At 39.2% G+C, this 24,116-nt stretch overlaps 1 protein-coding gene across 1 annotated transcript in view; it reads left to right on the top strand.

Moving 5' to 3' along the window:
• LOC126257631 (uncharacterized) overlaps positions 1-24,116 on the top strand; it is a 163,061-nt gene that overhangs the window by 27,549 nt on the left and 111,396 nt on the right. Inside the window, exons 3-6 of the mRNA XM_049955579.1 lie at positions 2,011-2,058; positions 15,504-15,602; positions 16,726-16,827; positions 22,562-22,663. Of these exons, the coding sequence (XP_049811536.1) occupies positions 2,011-2,058; positions 15,504-15,602; positions 16,726-16,827; positions 22,562-22,663 (351 nt within the window). The remainder of the gene's footprint in view (positions 1-2,010; positions 2,059-15,503; positions 15,603-16,725; positions 16,828-22,561; positions 22,664-24,116) is intronic.

Genomic DNA, 24,116 nt, shown 5'->3' with positions numbered 1-24,116 from the left:
AAATAGCTTTGTCTACGTATTTGAGACATGACTCACAGTACCATGTCTTTAAAATCTCTCTCCATGCAAGGGCCAAATACACCAATATCCAAAGTGTGAAGTGCATGAGAGGTGTTTTGTGGAAAACATAAAAGGATGATTTTATTTACTCGTGCTACACAGGTTACATTATAAGTGAGATGACTTCCACAGAGTATGAGAACTGGTTTTTCAATCTCCTTGTCCTTTAAAACTAACACAAGGGTGATAGTGGTCATCAGATATACTACCTACAAATAGAACACTGTACTAAAGTCTTTCCGCACCTGATCTTGAATAGACTACCCTTATACTTTCAGGGATCTGTGCCCAAGCCAGTTTCAAGTTGAAAATCCTTTTTGGGTGGTTTGCTAAATTGTTGTCCTTCAGAATTTTCTCATATCATTTAAAAAATTCATATACTGCAAAATTAGTCTTTCAGCCCATGCTCGTGCCAGTAGTTCAGGTTTTTGCCTTGAGACTTCCTCTTGCCAGCTTTTTTTTGAAACCTACTATCAAGTCATAGACTGGCATATCATACTTAAATGGTGTCTTCCTACCCATTGAATGTACATAACTACACACCATAAATTTAAATCTTTTCTGGATACTCCAACTTGGCTGTAAATACAGGAGCCTCTACTACAAACTTTTCCTCTTCTTTTGATGTCACTGTTATTTTCCCATAGCATTGACCTTTAGGAGGATTTTTACGCCAACACCTCAGTGTTTGTTTGTTTCTTTTTTACAGCATAAACTGAACTCCCACTTAAACTTGATCTGGACATAAAAACATTAAAAATTAAATCTCTGTACTAATATAAACTTAAAATGGACACATACAGTATGTGCATACTGTAATTTTTAACTTCGGTTCTTGCAGGTCTTGTTTACTCTGTCAGTTGTAAAAAAACAAACAAAAGATTTTCTCTCAAGTTATGTGTTGCCAACATAACTTTAGTATAGCATCATATAAAATGATGATGCACACATGTGAAAAATTTTTCAGATACATATTAATAGTAAAGGATTTATTTTTTTAAAAAAATATTGTTCATGCTTGTTTTACCCCACTATATCCAGGCCCTATAAAAATTGTTGCTTTCAGTCAGTTCTTGCTTTGATGTTAGTTTTAAATTGTTTAATTGACCATTAATTATTTTAATAACAACTTTCCGTACACCTCTAAATCACAATCATCATAGACACAAACACCCTGACCTACCTACCATAATTATGCTGCAAACTTAAACAAATACCAAAACAAAGTAGTATAATAACCAGAGCATAAAACTGTGGTGCCTTTCTTATACCACATTATTTAAGAAAAGGCATTTGAAAGCTACATGTAAAAATTAAAAAAGTCTAATCTTCTGGATGTGGTAGTCTACCATTTGCCAATGTTTCCATAATATCCATTACACAGTGAATTGAAAAGATGCAAAATGTATTAATAAAACACACCAGTTGAATCAGTCAGAGATGATGGTTCTCTCTCTCTCTCTCTCTCTCTCTCTCTCTGTGTGTGTGTGTGTGTGTGTGTGTGTGTGTGTGTGTGTGTGTGTGTGTGTGTGTAACAAAGACTGACCGAAAGCTTGTGTGTTAATTTCTTTTAATTGTGCCTGTCTGAAACGTAACTTATCATCTTTATGGTGAGTATCGATCTCTCTCCCTTAAATTATTAGTTAAGATTTTCAAGATTGAAGTAACTTGCATTGTGAAATGGGTACTCACAGGAAGCAGCTCATCACTGTTGAAACATATCTGTATTGGGGGGGGGGGGGGGGGGAATGTTTTACTGAAGTGAGCTTCAGAAACAAATATAAATTATGTTAATGTTGTTGGTCCGATGGCCATCTTAAATATACTGGACAACCTCATTGAACATGCTGCCTATTCTCCTTCTTCTGTTAATTAACACTCTTACACTCTTATTCCTGGGACTCTTGCACACATGTTGTATTTCATAGAATTTCATTTTCCTTGTTACAGGGAGAAACCTTGTAAAATGTGCAGCTGCTGACTCCATGGAACTTGCTGGTAAGTGTGAAACAGGAGGGTGCCAATCATAACTGCCACTGGATTATAAACTCAACAAATTTTATTCTGGGCTAAGTCTTTAACAAATGTGGATTACCTGTTGCTTTCTGTGCCCCCCCTGCCCCAACACACACACACACACACACACGTCTGCTCCTTCATTTCCTTTTACCATCTGTCTTTGTGTAAATGAGCCAGTACTCCATTTCTTTATCTCACTGAACAATTTGTGTCAGTTCCTGGCGATAACGTATGATGTAATTGATTTTCTCAAGAACAGATAAAGCCATTCCTGCCCGATTCCAACTGCATTGTAGTAGAGGTGTACGCAGTTTGGGTTCAGTAATTTTATTAATGTGAAGATACTATGTTGAAAGTTTAATAATAAAGAATTATTGACAAATGAAAGATGACGTAACAAATAACTCAGTTTGTTACCACCTGTGTAGGTGGCTGAATGTTTAAATGATGTCACTATGGTGTGTGTCAGTCCAGCATTTGTGTTAACATTTCTGCTTACCATAGTCACTGTGCACAGGTATATGTTTGAAATGATCCTCAAAGCATGTTGGTACAGTGTACTGTACTGCATTGTTGTTTTCATGATTAGACACACTGCACATTCCTCTGAAATGCGCTGAGAGTATAAGCTTACATTTATCTCTTGATAACAGGTGTCTGTACGCAATGATATATAGTAGTCAAACTAGTATTGAGATGGATGTTTTTGGCAAAAAATGTAACAAGCGGTGCTAGTCATGAGGATGATGCAAAACATTTTTGAGCAGCGTAGGCAAAAATATATATATATATATATATATATATATATATATATATATATATATGTGTGTGTGTGTGTGTGTGTGTGTGTGTGTGTGTGTGTGTGTGTGTGTGGAATATTGCATTTAAAATTATCGTCAGTGTACGATGTAACAGATCTTATGTTGTGTGACAAATTTAAAGATTTTGTAGGGAACAAATTATACTCTTTCAATTATATAGTGCTGATAAGAGGGGCTTTTAGTATTAAATTGTTACCCACAATACTATTAGCAATATAAAAGGACAGAGTGCCATTGGTTCCAAAAAATGAAGATGATTCGAATTTAATAACATGTCATATAATTCAGGCACTCACTGTTCACTGCTTATAATTATTGCTAAATATGCTAAGACAAGAATTAAGAAAAAAATTGCCCCAGTAGAATCCCTGCCAACAAAAAATTCTGAAGGCAACACTCAACATTTACCTCTACATTACAGTTGTAACAAACACTTAAAATAAACGTTGGTATTGTGAACCATGAACAGTTATAAATTCATCATAGGCTAAGGCAGACAAGTTATGAAGAAAACAGTCATTGCAGTCAGTGTCGAAAGAGTCCAACAGCACTGGATACAGGCAAAGTCTTAAGAGAAGAATAGTCCTGAGGACTGCATATTCCATTTTGAAAATCACACGGGCTTACTGATTCCACTGTGGAGGGTACCACACACTAGTGATGTATCACAACAGTCATTTGCAATGTCATGCAGTTTGTCTGCAGATCTTTTTTGTGAGCAAATCACAGTGGTCAATCACTTTATTTGTTTATTCATATCAGAAGCAAACAGTAATAAACATGCAAATTGCATTACATGTTATGTTGATATTTAATGACAAAACATATAAAATAATTGCTGCCAACAACTTTGCCAAATCACTGGTGTTAGGTGGTGCTGCTGCATATGCAGCTCAAAGGATACTTGCCACAGTGCATGAAATGGACTGTGGTTTGATCTTCACCACTTTCATAGAGATGAGATGGGCTAGGGAAAACTCCACTTTTAACATTCTGTCAGGATCTGCCAATATCAGTGTGAAGGCTGTTTAACAATTTTCAGGTTGACTTGAGGGGAGTTGTTAGATTGGTAGCATCCAGCCAGCAAGGTGAGTGTTTATTGCCCTCCGTAATCCTAACCTTACAGTCTGAGGAGGTTCATACAGATTTTCAGCTGTATGGAGGAAATTCCTCCCAGGTCTCAGTCATTGGTGGGCCGGTTGATATCAATACAATGGAAGCACATATGAGACAAGCACCTTAGATTTCTCTTTCGTGGACACAGCTTCTCTTCTAGTATCTGGTGGAGCTGTTCCTGTCAGACAGTAAACTTTTATCAGATGAAGTCTGTATCAAGCAAGCAGTGATGAGTCGGCATGTTTCATTCAGAGAAGGGTCATCTTGTTTAGCATGACTGGATCTGTACCACACAGGGCAAGCATACTCTGCAGGTGTGTCATAACCAGAGTAGTTCTCAACCTCTCTGGTTATATAGACCAGTTGTTTCCAGCAAGTTTGTTATCCTTAACTGATACTTTCTCTTTGGTGTTTTCACAGTGCTTAGGGTTGCAATCCAGTGTTGCACCTAAACATGTACTTCGTGGGCACTGGACTAACTGAACATCCTTCCAAACTGCTTCCACTTTCCTTGAATCCTGCTTGTTCTTTTGATGGAAGACTGTACCCAAGTTTTTGATGGGTCAGCTTCAATTTGTTTGTAGTAGTCATTCATAATTCTAAAACAAATCTGATGAATTGATTGTGTTTGTCAAGATGGCTGCCAGGCTGCAACTAGTTTTTTTGACTATGCCACTTGAAGTGAAAACTTTGTTACCTCCCCCCCCCCCCCCCACCCCCACTCGAGGACAATATGAAAATGTTGAGGGTGGAGTTGTCACATATATTATGAAAGAATAAAAGTCTAGGAACAATGATACTGTAAACAGTAACTTGATTCTTGTGCTGTGTGAGTAGAAATTGATGGGAAGCTCATAGAAACAATTACTGGCAATCAGCTGCTAATTTTGATTTATATGTGAAGCATGTAGGTAGATTATTTTAAAGTTTTCGTTTCTAAACAGACTGAGATAATATTAAATGGTTATTTTAATTGAAATGTTTGGGGTGAGATTGTAAAGCAATTGTGAACGTATCAGCAGCTGAACTTAAAGATTAATAGACGAAAATTAATTGAGGACTGAAGATGTATTATCAAAATACAGGAAGGCAAGATGTACACAACACATTTGTTATCAATGAAAAACAACTCGCGGTTCTTAAGAGAACCATTCTGAATTGTTTAGTAAATTTCAGTACCTGTTTCCTTTTATTTGGTAACATACTAAGGTATGCTCACTCAATGCTCTGGTGGGAAAATAACTAACAAGATCATCAGAGCTAAATGTTCGTGGTAGGTATCTCAGCAGATATTTTGTTGACATCCATTAGTTGCTGCCAAAGAATATTGTTATTCAGATTGGCTTTATATTTTAGACAGAGGCTGTATCTTCCACATGAAGAGCAGAATATTTTCCGAAAGAGAAAAGTAGAGATTCAAGATGATTATCTTGTCACAGCATTATGGTGTCCAATATTTAAAATGTCAAAATATAAAATCAAATGAAAGGAGAGGAAGTGCACAGCTTGTGAAATGCCTTAGTACTTATCTTAAATGAACATTCAGTGCCATGAGCCTCAGGTTAATGCAAGGATAAATATGCATTTCAGTGTCCATTCATCATATTTCTACTGTATTCCTATTGCCATTTCTCACCTTTTCCCTCCCTTATGTACACAAGTATTTTATTGCGATAAGAACAACGTATGGGACACCATTAACACTTCTGGGTTGTTTGTACCCGGAAGAAACGACATAGTATGCAATGACAGAGAACAACAATTTCTCCTCATAAATATTAAACCCACTCTCACGTGCCTCAATAATACAGGTAGCTGTACCACAGGTGCAACCACAATGGAAGGAAATCTGTGAAAGATCTGACTAGCCTATGGTTCCTGAAGAGCAGCCTATTTAGTAGCTGCAGGGGCAACAGTTTGTTTAACTGACTAATCAATCTGGCCTTGTAACATTGGCCAACATGACCTTGCTGTGCTGTACTGTGAATGGCTGAAAGCAGGAGGAAACTACAGGCTTTCTTCTGAGAGCATGCAGCTCTACTGTATGGCATAGTGATGATTGCATCCTCTTCATTATAATAGTCCACCATTTGGATCACTGGATGGGGACTACTCAGGAGAACATAATCATCAAGGAAAACAAAGCTGGCAATCTTTGAATCAGAGTGTATGAAATGTTAGATCTCTTCATAGGGTAGATAGGTTAGAGAATTTAAGAAGGGGAATATGTAGGTTGAAGTTAGATATAGTGGAGATTAGTGAAGTGGGTTGGCAAGGACAACACGACTTGCAGTCAGGTCAGTACACATTACCAGCACAAAATCAAACAGGGCTAACACAAGGATAGGACTTATTATGAATAAGAAAATAGTAATACACGTGAACTAACTATTAATGGCCTAATGAACATGTTATCATAGCCAAGATTAACACAAAGCAGACACTCACCACAAAGTTTATATGCCAACAAGCTCTGCAGATGAAGAAGAGATTGAAAGACAAAGAGGAGATAAAGGAAATTATTTAATTAATGGGGATTATAATTTGTGATTGGTAATTGGGATTCAAAGTAGGAAATGGAAGAGAAGGAAAAATAGTTGGAGAACATAAACTGGGGAATAGAAAGAGTAACCAGCTTGCTACAATATTGCACAGAGTGTAATTTAATCATCGTCACCACGTAGTTTAAGAATCATGAAAGAAGGCTATATATGTGGAAGAGAACTAGGGGCAATGGAAGATTTCAGATTGATCATATAATGGCAAGACAAGAATTTCAAAACAGAAATTGCAAAACTGCAGGGTTTCTGGAATGAATGGGACATGGATAAATCTGTAAAGTACAATGCTTGGTGGTGGCAGCGCAGTGGCATTGTGTAGTCTCCCAGGCAGCAGTTACTGGTACACACAAATGCCGGGATGGTTCCTCTGAAAGGGCACGGCCGACTTCCTTCCCCATCCTTCCCTAATCCGATGAGACCGATGACCACGCTGTCTGGTCTCCTTCCCCAAACCAACCAACCAACTGGTACACAATAGGACACAGCAGCTTGATTGGCTCTCGCAGTACATGATCACACAGGTGCTTCCCAAGCAAAGTAGCAGTGGGTGGTGTGACCTTGCAGGTACAAGGTTAACATTGGACATCTGGCCCCTCTCTCAGCAGTCAGACAGGCGTGAGAACACGCAGATGCAGGCATCGAACCCAGGACCCATTGGAAACAAACAGAGGCCTGTTGAAAACACTCTAGAGACAGTCCTCCCTTAGTGGCACTGACTTGAGGCCTGTAACCATCAGGTCTTGTAGTGGCTTGTAGAGCAGAATCTAGCTAATGACACTGCTAAACTAGTTGAAGCTGCTTGGCCCATGTGGGACAGACAGCTGTTGTGGAGTATGTCACAGCACTGTCAGAAGTCAAAGGCAGGGTCACTAGGGTCTGGTGGGCTAAGTATTTGTAGCTGCTTTGCCCAGTTTTTGTGTGATGAGACAAACTTTCGGTCATGTAAACAACGAACATAGTGCTTTGTTGGACCTTGGCATATGGAAATTCAACTCACTGCTTCAATGGACTGGTGTCTTGCTTCATGCTGTGCCTCCAGTATTGCAGCACCTGGCAGCAGCATTCCCCATGCATGTCACCTGCATGTTTATCAATTGGTTTTGAAGCCCAGAACAAGGGTGTTAGCACAACAGAATGAAGAATTTGAGCTTGTTGAGAGTTCAAGGGGCGTTAGGTGATGTTGGACTGAAACAGGGGAAAGGAATAAAATTGAAGATGACTGGATAACTAAGAGAGATGACATAGTGAAGGCAGCAGAGGATCACTTAGGTAAAATGACAGAGCCTAGTAGTACTATTGGATTTAATTAACAACAGGAGAAAATATAAAAGTGAAGCCGCCAGAAAGGAACATGGATGCATAAAGAAAGAGATTGACAGAAAATAGTGTAGTAGCAATGACTAAGAGGACAAATGCACTAGTGTAGAAACATGCTTGAGTGGGGGAATGATAAATGCAGTCTATAGGAAAATTAGAGAGAACTTTTGGAGAAAAGGTAAATAAAGAGCTCAGTTGGGAAGCCACTACAAGCAAAAAAGTAAATGTGCTAGGTAGAACCTGAGCAAGTTGGTGCAGTGTTCAGCATACTGTACTCCATATGGGAGCACTACGGTTCAACTCTACGTTCAGCTATCCTTTTTGGTTTTCCGTCATTTCCCTAAATTGCTTCAGGCAAATGCCTGGGTGATTCCTTTGAAAGGCCACAGCCAATTTCCTTCCCCACCTTTGAAACATTCTGAGCTTGTGCTCAGTCTCTAATGACCTCAATGTCGTTGGGATGTTCAACCCTAATCTCCACTCCTCCTTTGAATGGTAGAAGGAATATAAAGTGTGTGCCTATAAGGGAATCTAAGTTCAGGTACATATAGAAAAAGAAAAGGAAGTAGGTGGAGATGAGATAGAAAATCTGATACTGCGAGAATTTCGCATTGCATCGAAAGATCTAAGTGGAACAAGAGGCCTCTGTAGCAGATGACATCCCAAGAGAATTATTGAGATCCTTGAAACAGCGAGCCATGACTGAAATATTCCACCTGGAGTGCAAAATATGAGAGAGCTGAAATACCCTTAGACTTCTAGCATGAGGTAATAATTCTAATTCCAAAGAAGGAACATGCTGATGTGTGTCAATATTACAGACATCTCATTTTAGTGAGTCATTGTCATAAAATACTGACATGAATTCTTTACAGAAGAATGAAAAATCTGGGAGCAGCCTATGAGGGTGGGTTGAAAAGTTCTCAGAATGGAATAGGAAAAAAGTACGGATTTCACTGAAATGTTTTTATTTTTCAATATAGTCTCCTTGTAGAATGTAGATTAATGCACTTGGTCCAACAATGTTCCAGTGCCTTTGATCCCACCTCGAAAATAGTTTCCTCCTCGCCTGCAAAATAGTTGTCAACTCCAGCCATCAATTCCTTGTTTGTGGCGAATCTTCGTCCACCAAGAAAAATTTTCAGTTTTGGGAAGAGATGGAAGTCTGATGGAGCCATATTAGGTGAATAAGGCAGGTGCAGCAACAATTCATACCTTAGTTTTGTAATTTTGCCATGGCAACGGCACATTTTTGATCCAGCGTCAAGTCACGGCATCCATCTTGCAGGTAATTTTTTCATTTCTAATTCTTCAGTTAAAATGTGATTTTGTGTACTTTTGCAATGATTTCTGGAATAGTGACACCTCTTGGCCAACTACTGCGCTGATCATCTAAGCTCTTCCGACCAAATTTAAATTCATTTGTCCACTTGGCAACAGTTGAATATTAAGGAGCAGAGTCCCCCAGTGTATTCTGGGAATTGGTGGAATGTCCTTTGCTTTCATATCTTTCTTTACGAAGTACTTAATCACTGCTTCAATCTTTAGCCCCCTGCGGGCCTCTGGTGGCATTTGTACGTTGGTCTGTACGGACATTGCTAGCACATGGATTCCTCTTCAAACTACATTGAAAGCGGTTGCTGTTAGGGTCCACCTGGACTCTGGGGTCACACTTTGCAATCTTTTATCTCCCTCCTGACAGGACTCTTACTCCTGCTGCCTTAACTGCCCTTCTTTAGCAACTTCCTTCCTCTCAGGGATTTTAATGCTCATCATCTCTTTAGGGGGGGCAGTGCATTTCCATCTAGTCGGGTTCTCCTCATAGACCAATTTCTTGCAGACTACTACTTGTACCTTCTTAATGATGGTGCCCCTACCCATTTCAGTGCCAATCATGGTACCTTTTCTGCCATTGATCTTTCTCTTTCTTCTCCCTCCCTTCGTCACACTGGTTGCCACACGACGACCTTTGCGATAGTGACCACTTCCCATTGATTCTCTCGCTCGCTCCCCACTCCCCAATGGGCAGGTTACCTCGTTGGTCTTTCCAATGTGCCAATTGTCCTCTATACACTGCACAGGTCGTTTTTTCTCCCTCTTTGTCAGGTTGTATTGATTACGTTCTATTTGACGTAACTGATGCGATTGTTCACACTGCTAGCCTTGCTGTCCCATGCTCACCTGGGCCATTTCGCTGCTGACAAGTCCTGTGGTGGAGTACGGCCATTGCCATTGCCCTCTGTGATCGCCGTCGAGCTTTGCAACTCCTTAAGAGGCACCCATCTGCTGCCAATCTTGTTACCTTTAAACGCCTTTGCGCCCAAGCCCATTACTTAATCAAACGGAGGAAACGGGTGTGTCGCGAACGCTTTGTTACTTCCCTCGGTTCTACTGTCCCGATGGCATGGGTATGGGCTACACTTTGCTCTCTCCAAGGTTGCCATCGGCAGTGTACCCTCCCGGGCATTACCCTCCCAGATGGCCTTTTCACAGACCTGTTGATTCTCACGAAACATCTTTTTACCCATTTTGCAACAGCATCAGCATCAACCTCCTATGCGGCTGCTTTCCTTCACCAGAAACAGCTGACCGAGGCTTCCGCCTTATGTTTTACCCCTTGTCAGTCAGAATCTTACAGTGAACCTTTTACTGAATGGGAACTTCTTTCCATACTGTCTTCTTCTCGTGATACAGCCCCTGGCCCAGACTCCATTCATAACCAATTGCTTCAGTATCTCAGTGCTCCACGACGACAACATCTTTTCTGTGTGCTTAACCGTATTTGGCTCCAGGGTGACTTCCCTTCTCAGTGGATTGATAGTAATGTGGTTCCCGTCCATAAGCCTGGTAAGACCCCCCTGTTTGTCGAAAGCTATCAGCCAATTAGTCTGACAAACGTTGTTTGCAAGTTACTTCAACAGATGGTAGCCCTTCGGCTCAATTGGGTACTCGAATCTCGGGATCTATTGTCCCCTTACCAGTGTGGCTTCCAAGAGGGGCAGTCTCTGATCGATCATTTACTTCGCTTGGAATCCGCCGTTCAGCAGGCTTTTTCCCAGTGCTGGTTGCATCATCTTTTGAACTACGCAAGACCTATGACACGGTTTGGCACTTTCATATCTTATTTACACTTCATGAGTGGGGTCTTTGGGGCCCCCTTCCGTTTTTTATTCGCCCGTTCCTGTTCCATCGGTCATTCAGGGTTCGGTTTGGTACTGTTTTTATTCCTCCACAGACCCAGGAGAATGGCATCCCGCAGGGTTCTGTATTGAGTGTACTTCTTTTCCTCATTGCTATAGATGTAGTTGTGGCCTCCATCGGTCCTTTGGTCACCCCTGCTCTGTATGTGGATGATTTCTGCACTTGGGTTAGTTCCTCTTCGAAGGCCTCTGCAGAGCGGCAGCTCCAGGGTGCTATACGGCGTGCCTCTGCATGGACACTCTCATACGGGTTTCAATTCGCTCCTTTAAAATCATGGGTGGACCACTTCTGTCGCTGAACTATGAACGACCCTGATCCGGAGCTCTGCCTCGATGCACAACGATTGCCTGTGGTCCCACAGTTTCGTTTCCTGGGTCTTCTTTTCGACAACAAGCTCACTTGGCTGACTCATATCAGACTTCTGAAGATAGGTTATTTCCGTAAACTCAGTGTCCTTCGCTTCCTTGCCCACACTTCTTGTTCCACTCTTCTCCACATTCATCGGGCTTTAGTGCTGTCTCGCTTGGACTGGTAGTCAAGTTTATGGTTCGGCTGTTCTTTCCACATTGCACCTCCTGGATCCTGTCCACCATCGTGGTATCCGTTTGGCCACCGGTGCCTTCCCTACTAGCCATGTTGATAGTCTCCTGGTTGAAGCTGGGATCCTCCCCCCTCTTCCTGTTCAGCGGTCCCAGATTCTGGTTTCTTATGCAATCACTGTCCGTTCGTCTCCCTCTCATCCTTCGTATTCTATCCTGTTCCCAGACCAAGAACGTCGCCCACCCGATTCCCGCCCTCAGTGGGTTTACCGGTTGGGCTCCGCCTTGCGTCTCTTCGCCGTGATTTTCAGCTTCCTTATTTGTCCCGTCTCCCACATTCCCTCCTTGGTTAGTTCCTCTGCCCCGAATTCGGATGGATCTCCGCCGAGGTCAGAAAGATTCCATTCCCCCGATGGTGTTCCATTATTTTTTCCGACGAATTTTATGGGAGTTTCAGGATGCTGTTGTTTTTTACACCGATGGCTCTAAATCTGCCTATCATGTGGGATATGCCTTCACGTCCTCGGTTGGTGTGGAAAATCATCTCGTGCCAGCTGCATGTGGTGTGTTTACTGCAGAATTGATGGCAATTTCCCAGGCCCTTATCTTTATTAAACAGTCCCAACTCAACCACGTTTTGTTATGTACGGACTCAATGAGTGTCCTTCAGGCTATTGACCGGTGTATTCCCACCATCCCTTGGTCTCGGCCATCCATGACCGTCTCACCGATCTTCTCCATGCTACTTGTTCTGTTGCCTTCCTTTGGGTCCCTGGCCATGTGGGTATCCCAGGTAATGAGCTTGCTAATCATTTGGCTGGAGGAGGTGTCACTTACCTCCCCTTCCCTGTAACGCCTCCTGTGGTGGATTTACGGCTTATATCAAATCCCATTTTGCGCAATCGTGCCAACTCTTGGGAGGCTACCTCCCTATCTAGTAAACTTCGCGCTATTAAGATGACATGTGTCCCCTGGCGTTCTTCCTTCCACCTCTCCCGAAAGGACTCGACCACCCTGTGTTGTCTCCGCATTGGCCATATCAGGCTGACCCATGGTTTTCTTTTGCGTAATGAGCCACCCCCACTTTGTGGTTGTGGGGCCTTCTAGTCAGTAGCCCACATTTTGGTGGAATGCTCCCTTCTTTTGGCTCTGTGTACTAAGTATGGACTTCCCCGGACTTTACCTTTAATATTGGCAGATGACTCCCGGATGGTTGAACTGGTTCTCAGTTTCCTCCATAAAAGAGGTTTTTATTTTCAGTTCTAAGGTTTTTAATCTCTCTCTGGAGGAAGGGCAGGGCGTTGATGGTTGTGGTGCCTCCATCTGTAAGTTGTGTTTGGAGATTCCTGACTCCCCTCCCTGGCCAAATCCTTTTTCCTTTTTTCTCTCCCTTTTACTCTTTTTGTAGATTCGGTTAGTCTCATTTTACAATACACACTTTTACATTCTAGCGGTTGAATACTTTTGAATAGCAGGTGGTCTTGCCTGTACTGCATCAGAGATGGGATCTTTCCTGCCTGTAGCATAGCCTTGGGGTTGCCCACTTGCTGACTTCCATCCTTTGGTTTTCACCATTGACAACACAACTGCACTTTTACATTTTTTAGCCTTTTACCTTTTGTCATTATGACTCTTCTGAGATGTAAATCCACCCAAATGGACCACCTTTGAAACAAGGGACTGATGATCTTACTGTTTTGTCCCTTCAACCCCAATCAACCAACCAATCGAATCTCGATATTTTTTATTTTTTAGTTATTTATTTATTTTTTTCTCCAGCTTCACAAATCACTACACGGGAACAACAACAGAGCCATGTCACTGCCACAGCTCTTTTCCAAGTGCACTGACATGGCACATGTTTAGAAACAGTCCAGTGAATATTATGAGAACAACTTGTTGCACTAGCACTGACCTCTCATGGTGTGCCGAGAACTTTTCAAACCACCCTCATACCTTGGAGAAGATCAGTTTTGGTTTTGGAGAAATGTAGGAGCATGTGAGGCAATACTTGACCTTACGCCTTATCTTAGAAGACAGAATAAAGAAAGGAACACCTATATTTATAGGATATATGATTTAGAGAGAACTTTTAACATTGCTGACTGGATTATGGTCTCTCTAATTCTGTAGGTAGCTGGGGTGGTAAAATGCAGGGAGCAAAATGTTTTAACAGCTTGTCCAAAAACCAGATGGTGTAATAAAGTTTGAAACACATGAAGGGCAGGCAGTGAATGAGACTGGAGAGAGACTGGATTGTAGCCTGTTGTCCAATTTGTTCATTCAGCCAGTGGTAATGGAAACAAAGAAGAATTTTGGAAATGAAATTAAGGTTCAGGGAGAAATTATAAAAACATTTATGTTTGCCGGGGACATTGTACTATTGTCAGATACGGACTGAGTATTTTGAAGAGCAATTGAATAAAATAGTTAGTGTCTTGGAAAGAAATTATAAGATGAACATAAGAAAGTAAAACAAGGGTAATGGAAAGTAGTACAATTTGAGGTACTGATAACCATAAGGGCCCAAAGCATGGAAACAAAGTTTTTAGAAAAATAGTTATTTGTGAAAATCAGATTTATAAACAAACCACTAGTCTCATAGGTCTGAATTGTTTTTTAATGATCTCAACACTGTATACTTCATACAAAAAATTATGTATCCACTTTATGATATGACATATTAATTAATATTTATGACTTTATTTGTTATTAATGTCAATTCACAAATTCTCCATATGTAGGCTACTGACAAGTATCGTTTGACAGTTGTTAAGTTTGCAATTAATGTGAAATTAGAACTAGAATGTAAAGAACAGACTGTAAATGCACCACATACACAGCTATGACTTATTTCAACACTTCATGGTCCTTGTTATCATTTCTTTGAGCACATTCTGTGGCTTGAGGTGTTAATTCATTGTGTATTTTATATCCTTACAGAATATAAATTGTATTTCGTGGGTGATAAAAATTAGTTGATCATGCAACTTCTGCATTTTTATATGACCAAAGCTATTACTTTCGATGCAAGTATAGTTTATACCCACAAACATAAAACGTACATATAATTATTGTTGTTATTTTATACTCAATAGAACATTCTTCTTCATGATCAAAGGCAACAGAAACATGTATATAAGTTTGCTGAAGTATTGAAGCAGTGTTTGTGTTTTTTTTTTTTTAAAGGAAATTGTTTCCTAATGCTATATGATAAACCTGTATTGTTTTCTTTATTTTTACTGCAACTTCCCTCTGTTTCACACTGCAAATCAATGATTTTCGAATAAAACTTTTATTAAACATTAAAATTTCAGTATTACTTAAATATTATTTATTCTTAATTAACAGACAGGAGGATGACTCTGTAGAACAAAAATGTTCCATAGGTTACTCGGCCCTTTATATATCCTCACTCAGTTCACTATGTTCATTTTTTGGAGGGATCTAGTAAGACACTAATCATATACATGAAGAAAGCAGTTGTTGTGCGGGTCCAACCTTAACTGACCAAAGATACTAGGAAAGTATGGCAGTCTCCGGTAGTTTTACAACTCTATCTTTTAGCTCAACAAACTGTATTATCTGTAGGACCAATCTTGCTTTCTGTGTTGTTTGATAACAATGTTCTTTTTAGCCTTCAGGTCATATCTAAAGTATAGTTCTGTAACTATTTGTAACACAGTTGCTTTTTAAATAAATTTTGACGGCTTCTGTTGTCAGGTAATTAGTACTTCTACATTAATTAAGTTGTCCTTAATGACTGAATGCTTAGTTTAATATTCTTAACTATGATGACTGTTGCTTCACTGTTTTTTCAGTCTATATGTGATACATTATATGTTTGTTTGTTTGTTGTTATTATACAGGTACCTCTACCAATTCAAAAGAAACTATGCAGACTCCAGTAAGGAAATCTTTTCATATTAAAAGAAGTATAGGGAAGGAAAAAGAAAATGAAGAACCAGGTATGTAAGCCTTTTTGACAGCTATTTTGTAAAAATACTGGAGGAATTCATTAATATTTTTGGCACTATCTCTGAAAAAGAATTAGGAACGTGAACTTCATAATACCCACGGAGAACAATTTGAAGGCAAACTATTCTACTTGTTTCAAGGTTTGGTGAGTTTAACTCCTATCATGCCAGTGTTTATGTATCAGTAGTTTGTGCATTTCATTGCACTGTGACATGTGTTCTGTGTTAAACTGTTGGTCCCCCTTAACTAGTTATTTGGGCCAAATACAGGCACAGCATGACAGAAATTGTCAGAGTGGGTGAATAAAAGGCCTAACAGCAATTTTTCTAAGTTCGTATTATGACAAAACCTACAGTTTGACTGCATTTCTAAAATAAACCCATACTGCTAGCCAACACCACTCTAACTCAAGAAGAAAAGTGTCAGTATCAGTATTTACATCTTTGTTAATTGCAAGAAACTAAAATAACAAAATCGATATCACTGAATTTTTTAAAAAGTGGTGGTATAATAGAATACACAGTGTTTTAGCTGGGAGTAAAGATGATGATGAAATGCACAAGAACTGGAATATAACAAATCAGTCTATTTATACTTACAAAATATTAATCATTGTTTATTTGCATAGTGTATATAACTAAGATTTTTTAGTATATGACTCTAGCGTAAGTAGTCTTCTGATCATTAGAAATATTTTTTAAAAATTGTGTGTTTGTTATTGTTTTATGTAACCAAAAAGAAGTACCATGTAATATATTATACCTAATGTGAAAGTACAGCAGGTTCATCTTGAGTGATTAATGTTCCCCCCATCCCAAGGTAGTTTTACTGGTATTGTCTGCTCCACTATAGGTACAAGCCAGGTATTTTGTTCTGACAATAGAAACTAATTTAATGCATTGTAATCACCCTCCAATAAGACCGTACACAGTAAAGCATTATTCTGGTCAAAATGACATTGGAGTTGAACACCTGTCTGCATAAACTGTTTAGTTTTTGATTAATTGTTGCATTGCAGTTTATAGAGTTAAAGGAACCATGAAAGCTGCAGTGTTCTCGTTGTGTGTAACATCAGTGTTTGTCAATATTGGTAGTTTTCTTTTCATGTTTCAGGTGCACCCTTTATCTCAGTAGAAAATTTCCCAGATAGAAAATCAAGCCAAAGAAAATCGAATAAAAGGAAGAGCAAATGGGAGGAAGAAAATGAAGGAATGGGTATGTCATCCTTTTGTCAAATGCCAGTGTTAGGGGCTAAATAAATTAGAGATAAAATATGTTGGTAATATTTTGTTGTCAGGTACCAGTAAAACTAATGCTGCAAAGTAGTTGTGTTATAACTTCCTGCCCTTATGTACCACATGATGTGCAGTGGGTTTGAGTGCTTGATGGTACATGAGAAAGTCTGGAAAGCTCACAGTCTGTTGATAAAGCTTGTGCTGCTTGGATTATTTCAGTAGCTTTGGTGATTCACATATCTTCTTCCAGGGAAGGATCTAACTTACAATATGCCATTGAAAACGTTTTATTCTAGTGCCAAATGGATCACTGTGTCGAAGGATTTGGTGTAAGATTTGTTGTATGCAGACTTGCAATTCCATTTATAGCAGAATCCATGTAGATCTGCAATCAACATAATGGTGATTGTGTGAGTGGCTGTGACTGCTACTGCTGTTACTGTTTCTGCAACTTTCGTGCTCCTCAAATGAAACTTCTCTGGCTCTGATAACAGGAGTACTTCATGGTTGTCCTACATACTGCATAGCAATGCAGGTGTCTGATGTCTCAAGTCATGTGTCACAATTTTCAGAGACAGCACTTGTCATTTGGCATCATATAAAACTTGGTCCAGTGTAAAGTTCAGAGAGCAAATCAGTCCTCAGGTTATACAGTCCATTAAGATGGGCACACTGGTGTTACTGCAGGCCTCAGATACATATAAACACGAAAGGCAGGCTCTGGGTGATGCTCTTGTGGCCCAGGGAGCTATCTTGCATTAAACATGCATCCCTGCCTGATTTGGCAATTACACAGATCAGTTGTTGTTGTTCAGGCAGACAATGATGTATTTACAATGTCACTGTCTGGCAGAACTTCTAGAAAAGAAAAATCATTCAAACATATGCATGTATGCAGATCTTTCCTGGTTGTTTTCACAGTTTTCTCTTTGTAGCTGAAGAATATTTGTTGGCTGTGTGGTTAACAGGCGATGTTGTAGAACAGTTGCTTTTTGATCTAGAGAAACTCAGTTGAAAAGTGGGGAAAATAATTGTGAATATCCTCTCACAAAATTTTACAAGCCTAATTCAATCCATGACTCAGGGAATTATTCAAAATTACAAATGATATCAGAAACAGTTTCTTCAAACCCTTCTTCATAGGATCCCTTTACCATTCACATTAAGCTTGCTACATATAGGGCAGTTGAAGCTTTGAGTTAATTGGCGTAAGCTTCCTAAAATCAAACTTGCCGAAGATGATGTTGTCGTTGTTGTTCAGGCAGACAATGATGAATTTGTGCATAATGGTAAGCTTAGAGCAGTGATGCTCAACCTCTTAGTTCTACATCATCACCACCCCCACCCCCCCACCACCACCACCCCACAAAAAAAAAGCAAATATAAATAAAATTACTATTTCACAGCACTATTGCTAATAGAATTTTGACTGTGATTCTGAATGAAAAAATTATTTAATATTATATAAACACATTACACTAATTTTATACATTAAGAGAATAACAACAGTATAAAATGTAATAAAACTATTTGGGTTGCTGTATTTTTGGGGCAGTGTAAGAACATTTGTGTTTGACATATACATTCATGCGAAATTTCCACGTTGATCTGTATGTGCTCTTAGTAATTTTTTCTTCTTTTATGATATTCACTATGAGAGCATGTTTGAACATGCATATGAATGTGTCTGAAAAAGATGTCGCCAGTATAAACTTGGTGCTTAAGATTTCACAACTTCAGTTAAATTTTGAATGCGTAGCGTGCATCTGGTGCTTTTATTTTAGCCTGCGGTTAACTGTGAAAATGGTTTGGTTCTTCTTTTTCCCTCTCTTATGCAAAATAGATAAATTTGTGGAAAAATGGAGTGAGCCATCTACATCCAGTGTTGAAGACAAGGGTGTACAATGACAGTTGACATTTGAATTATGATTTTACCTCATTGGATGCACAGACACTTGAATAGTAAATATCTTGAATTTTTCAAAAGATAATTACATACTTGGAGAAATCAGCAACCTTTTATTTGTAAGCTGGCAGTGCTGATAAAAGTATAGTTGAAATGTTTTATGTTGTAGCATTAAGAATACTAAGATATCCAAACCCCATTCAGTTACCAAAAATCACATATTGCCTGCTGCTGTTGATATGTCAGTATTTTTGGAGGTGTGGAAGAAGCAAAATAACGGAGAAAAAAATCTGCTTTCTAATAACACAATATCGAGGCATATCAATGAAATGGTTGATAATTTTTGGAGTCAGATAACTCATCAAGTGGATTAAAGTGAATTTTTCAGTATTGGAGTACCAGATAAGGAAAGTTGCTACTCACCATATAGCGGAGATGCTGAGTCGTGGTAGGCACAATAAAAAGATTCACACACTCAATAGTTTTCAGCCATTAATCCTTTACAGCAGTAGACGCGCGCGCGCGCTCTCTCTCACACACACACAAACACACACACACACACACACACACACACACACACACACGTACGTACGTCTGCAGTCTCAGAGCTGAAACTACACTGTGAGCAGCAGCACCAGTGCATGATGGGAGTGGCGACTGGGTGGGGGTAAGGAGGAGGCTGGGGCTGGGAGGGGGAGGGATAGTGCGGTGGGAGTGGCGGACATTGAAGTGTTGTAGTTTAGATGGAGGGCAGGAGAGAAGGTGCGGAGGGGGGAGGGGGGTAAGTAGTGGAAAGGAGAGAAATAAAAATAAAACTAAATTAAAAGACTGGGTGTGGCGGTGAAATGATGGCTGTGTAGTGCTGGAATGGGAACAGCAAGGGGGCTGGATGGGTGAAGACAGTGACTAATGAAGGTTGAGGCCAGGAGGGTTACGGGAACATAGGATGTATAAGCAGGGAAAGTTCCCACCTGCGCAGTTCAGAAAAGCTGGTGTTGGTGGGAAGGATCCATATGGCACAGGCTGTGAAGCAGTCATTGAGATGAGGGGTATCATGTTTGGCAGCGTGTTCAGCAACATGCTACCAAACATGATACCCCTAATACCCCTCATCTCAATGACTGCTTCACAGCCTGTGCCATGTGGATCCTTCCCACCAAAACCAGCTTTTCTGAATTGTGCAGGTAGGAACTTTCCCTGCAATACATCCTACGTTCCCATTCCAACACTACACAGCCGTCATTTCACCGCCACACCCAGTCTTTTAATTTCTTTCTTTTTATTTTTATTTCTCTCCTTTCCGCTACTTACCACGTCCACACCTTCTCTCCTGCCCTCCGTCTAAACTGCAACAGTTCACTGTCCGCCACTCCCACCATACTATCCCACCCCCCCTCCCCGTCCCAGCCTCCTCCTAACCCCCACCCAATCGCTGCTCCCATCATGCACTGGTGCTGCTGCTCGCAGTTTAGTTTCAGCTCTCTGAGACTGCAGACGTGCGTGCAAGTTGTGTGTGTGTGTGTGTGTGTGTGTGTGTGTGTGTGTGTGTGTGTGTAAACATGTCTCAGTTCTTCTGTTTTGTGAGGTATGTATGTAATAGACACATCACTCGAAGAAAATATGTTGTTTTGCAAAACAGTACTGGGTCTTGCAACTGGACAATGTTATTTAGATTTTTTGTGAGGCTACTAGAAAGTATACCAACATAGATTGACCAAAACATATTGCAATACGTAGTGATGGTACAAAGGCATTAACAGAAAAGAAAAGTGGATTAATGAAAATATTAAAAGATCATCCATGCACAGAATGGATGCACTGTTTCCTTCAGACATGATCTTGTCACAAAAACATGCCAAAAAGTCTCAAATTCTTTGTTTAGCTGTAAAAATGGTTAATTTCATTAAGTTTTATGTAGCACACTGGTTGCTGAACTATACAATATAATGGGCGAAAATAAAATCTCTTTCCCATGTGGCAGTTATATGGTAATGTGAAGGGGAAGTGTCCCCCAGATATTGGAATTGCAAGATGAATTAATAATATTTTCCGAGGATAAACAAACGCCTTTCTCATTGGTTTTACAAAATACTTTTACAAGATAATTAGTGTATTTTGTTGGCTCTTACACTGTCAGTTTAATAAACAGCTCTTAAAAAAGTCATGTTCTGAGGAAAACTGACTTTAAAATGCACATTAATTGTAGAGAAATTTCAAAACAGCTTCTGTGATCAAATTACCAGTAGTCCTGAATGCAAAAATTGTGAATTGTAATTCCATAAATAATGTTCACTACATAAATATGGAATTTGTTCATGAAAATAATTAACATTTTGTGTTTTTATCATAAATATTGTTCTCTATCATCTGTGAAAGTGGTTCGACGTGTTTTCATTGATTTGATATTGGAAGTAAGTCAGCCAATTTTGGACGCTGGGAGGCAGTGTTAGACTATATATTGTTGCATTTCAGTGAATGTGAGTTTACAAGAATGTAACAAAAACATGTTATTACTGACAAGCTTTTATCATTATGAAGCTTAATATCTGGGTTATTAGCCTTCAAAGCAAAAATTTGGACATGTTCCCACTCAATTTGGATTATATTGAGAAAAATTTAAATGAATAAGATAAAATTATTAACCACAGTATACATTGCATACACATGCATTTCCATGAGCTAAAAACTCTGTTGATGGAGTATTTCCAATAAGATAAAAATGAGTTCTCAATGTGAGGGGTTCTGAATCTGTTCAGTGGAAGTGTTGTTGCAGCAGCTGCTGCTAAGTTATCATATGAGATTCACGACCAGGTCATCGAAGGGCCTGCTGACAAAACGCTAAAACTGCAATTTACATCTACAGATTTAAATAAGTTTTAGCTTGCTTATCAAAATGACCATTAAAATTTTGTCACAGAAGCATTGAAAATATTACTCTGTTTTGCAATGTCTTGTGTCTATGGAAAAGACATTTACGGTTGTGCTAAAATCTGAATACAGAAATCGACTTTTATCACTCAAAAACAATTCACTTTTGTGTGTTTCTAATGTAGATCCACAAAAGGGGAAACTTTTAAGTGAAAAATAAAATCAACCATAACAGCCATCAACTTCTTTTCATTATATTTGTACTTACTGTAAGTAAAATGTTTACAGTAACAACTTTTTCTTCATAAAGTGATTTCACTATTGTTTAGGTTACTTCTCGACCCCCTTTTAATATCACTGTGGCCCCTTTGGGGACCGTAACTGCCAGGTTGAGAAACAATGGCTTAGAGATAGTAAGCAAAGATGTTCATAGGGGAGGAAAAAAATTCTAGTGGTAATCAAAGTGCTGCAAGGGAGTTAGTTAAATCAATGAGAGGTTCTGAAGCACTTGAAACTGCCATAACATTTGTGGAACATAAATTGACAGCCTCCTAAAGGGTCATTTTTGTATTAAAAAGAGAAAGTACAATATTGAACAAAGATAAGGTCTTTCTTTCCAAATACGTATTCATTTACATTGTACCTCTATTCTGTAGTTCCATTTTATTTGTCAGAAAATGTATATACTTATAAATAGCAGCATTATTTGCACCTAAATATTTAGTAATTTGTGCTGCCAGCATACCTGAAATGAAAACTTGTGCATAATTAAAATTTGTTTTCTTGAAGCGAATTGTTGTGAACCATCTTGAGTAAGCAGTCTCAGCTGTGGAGGATTGTATTGTCAACAGTTTTAATGTAGTTATATAACTGCAGAAAATTTTGTTGCATTAAATAGGTTTGAGTTGAATAACACATACATTGGTCATTTCTTTTGCAGTTGTAACCAGTCATTTGGCAGAAAATGCACAGACTCCAAACAGTAAATTTAGCCTTACCAAGAAAAGAAGGAAGAGCATGCAAATTTTAAATGAACAACCAGGTATGTATTTCCTATCACAAGCTCAGTGAAATAGGAGTCATTAAATACTGTCAGTATTTTGTCTTCAGTCAAATGTACTGTGAACCTGTTATTGCTGAAAATGCAGGATGATGTTTGTTATTCTGTTTGGGAGGGGACACTAAATAGTCTGTGGTAATGAGGCTGCAAAACAGAATGGTGAGAGAACATCATTTTGCATACAATGATATCATTGCTGAGGGCAGTTATTACTATGTGAGAGTGAGGACCTGAATGTGAAAGAATAAATTTTAGAGTATGCAGGCAATGAACCGTTCCAGGCAGTTGGAAAGAGATGCAGTTCATCCCCATTTTACAAAGGGATTTGGATTAACCCATATAACCATAGGCCTGTATTGAGGACATAAATTTCTTGTAGAATAATGGAATATATTTCATGCTTGTGTGTTATGACCTCCTTTGGAGAACGTAGGTATACTCTGTTGGAATCAGAGAACTTGGATAACTTAACTCACACTATTTCATCCTCAAGACTGAAAGACCGCAAGTAAGCCGTCAAGATTTAATTTCTTTTCCTTGACATCTGTAAGGTAGTGTTTCCATTCTGTTGCCTAGTGAAATAAATAAGATTTTATGGAATATTAAACCTGGCTGGATTCAGTACTTCAAAGCAAATAGCATATTTACCTGATTACAAGACAATGTTTTTCTTCCCCAAAATTGTCATTCAAAAATTACAGGTCGTCTTATATTTGCACATTAAACTATTTCTGCTGAGGCCAACATTTTTACATTGTTTAGTAGAGTATGTGGAGGTAATTCATAGGCATCATTTTACATTTAGCGATGAAGCTTTGGCTACTGAGGTCACGTACAGATTTATTTTGAAGAATTCAGATGGGCATGGCTTGACTTTTTCGGGTTCATAAACATTTTATTTTTATCTGTTATTACTTTTATGTTGTAATTTCAAGTACTGGCATGTTCCATGACCTTGGAGATTTGCTCCTCAATTTGGTCCTACGGAACATGATGTGTAAATAAAATAAATAACGGGCTCAATATTTCCTGATACACCAAAGCTCTCGATACATTATCGTCATTGTTCGAACAATCACATGAATTCGACTTGTGCAGCGCAAGTGCAAGAATACACTAGCAATCCAGCCCATCAGTTACTTGACTCAAGGCCACTACATTGTGTGCTCTGCCATGTAATATTCATCTTCGTAGCCCATTCCTGTGCTGCGCCATACCTTGCACCTGTCTGCAACATTCTAAAACTACTTATTGTTGTGGTCTTCAGTCCACACTTTTCTATCCTGTGCAACCCTCTCCATCTCTGGGTAACTACTGCAACCGACATCCATTCAGGCATACATACGTACTCAAACGTTGGTCTCCACCTACAAGCTTAACTCAATACTCTCTTCCATTACCAGACTGATTATTCCTTGATGTGTCAAGATATGTC

Source organism: Schistocerca nitens, chromosome 1 (assembly GCF_023898315.1).
Source record: "Schistocerca nitens isolate TAMUIC-IGC-003100 chromosome 1, iqSchNite1.1, whole genome shotgun sequence".
Classification (NCBI taxonomy): Eukaryota; Metazoa; Arthropoda; class Insecta; order Orthoptera; family Acrididae; genus Schistocerca; species Schistocerca nitens.
Note: the sequence above shows the minus strand (reverse complement) of the source record. Positions and strands in the feature narration are given on the sequence as shown.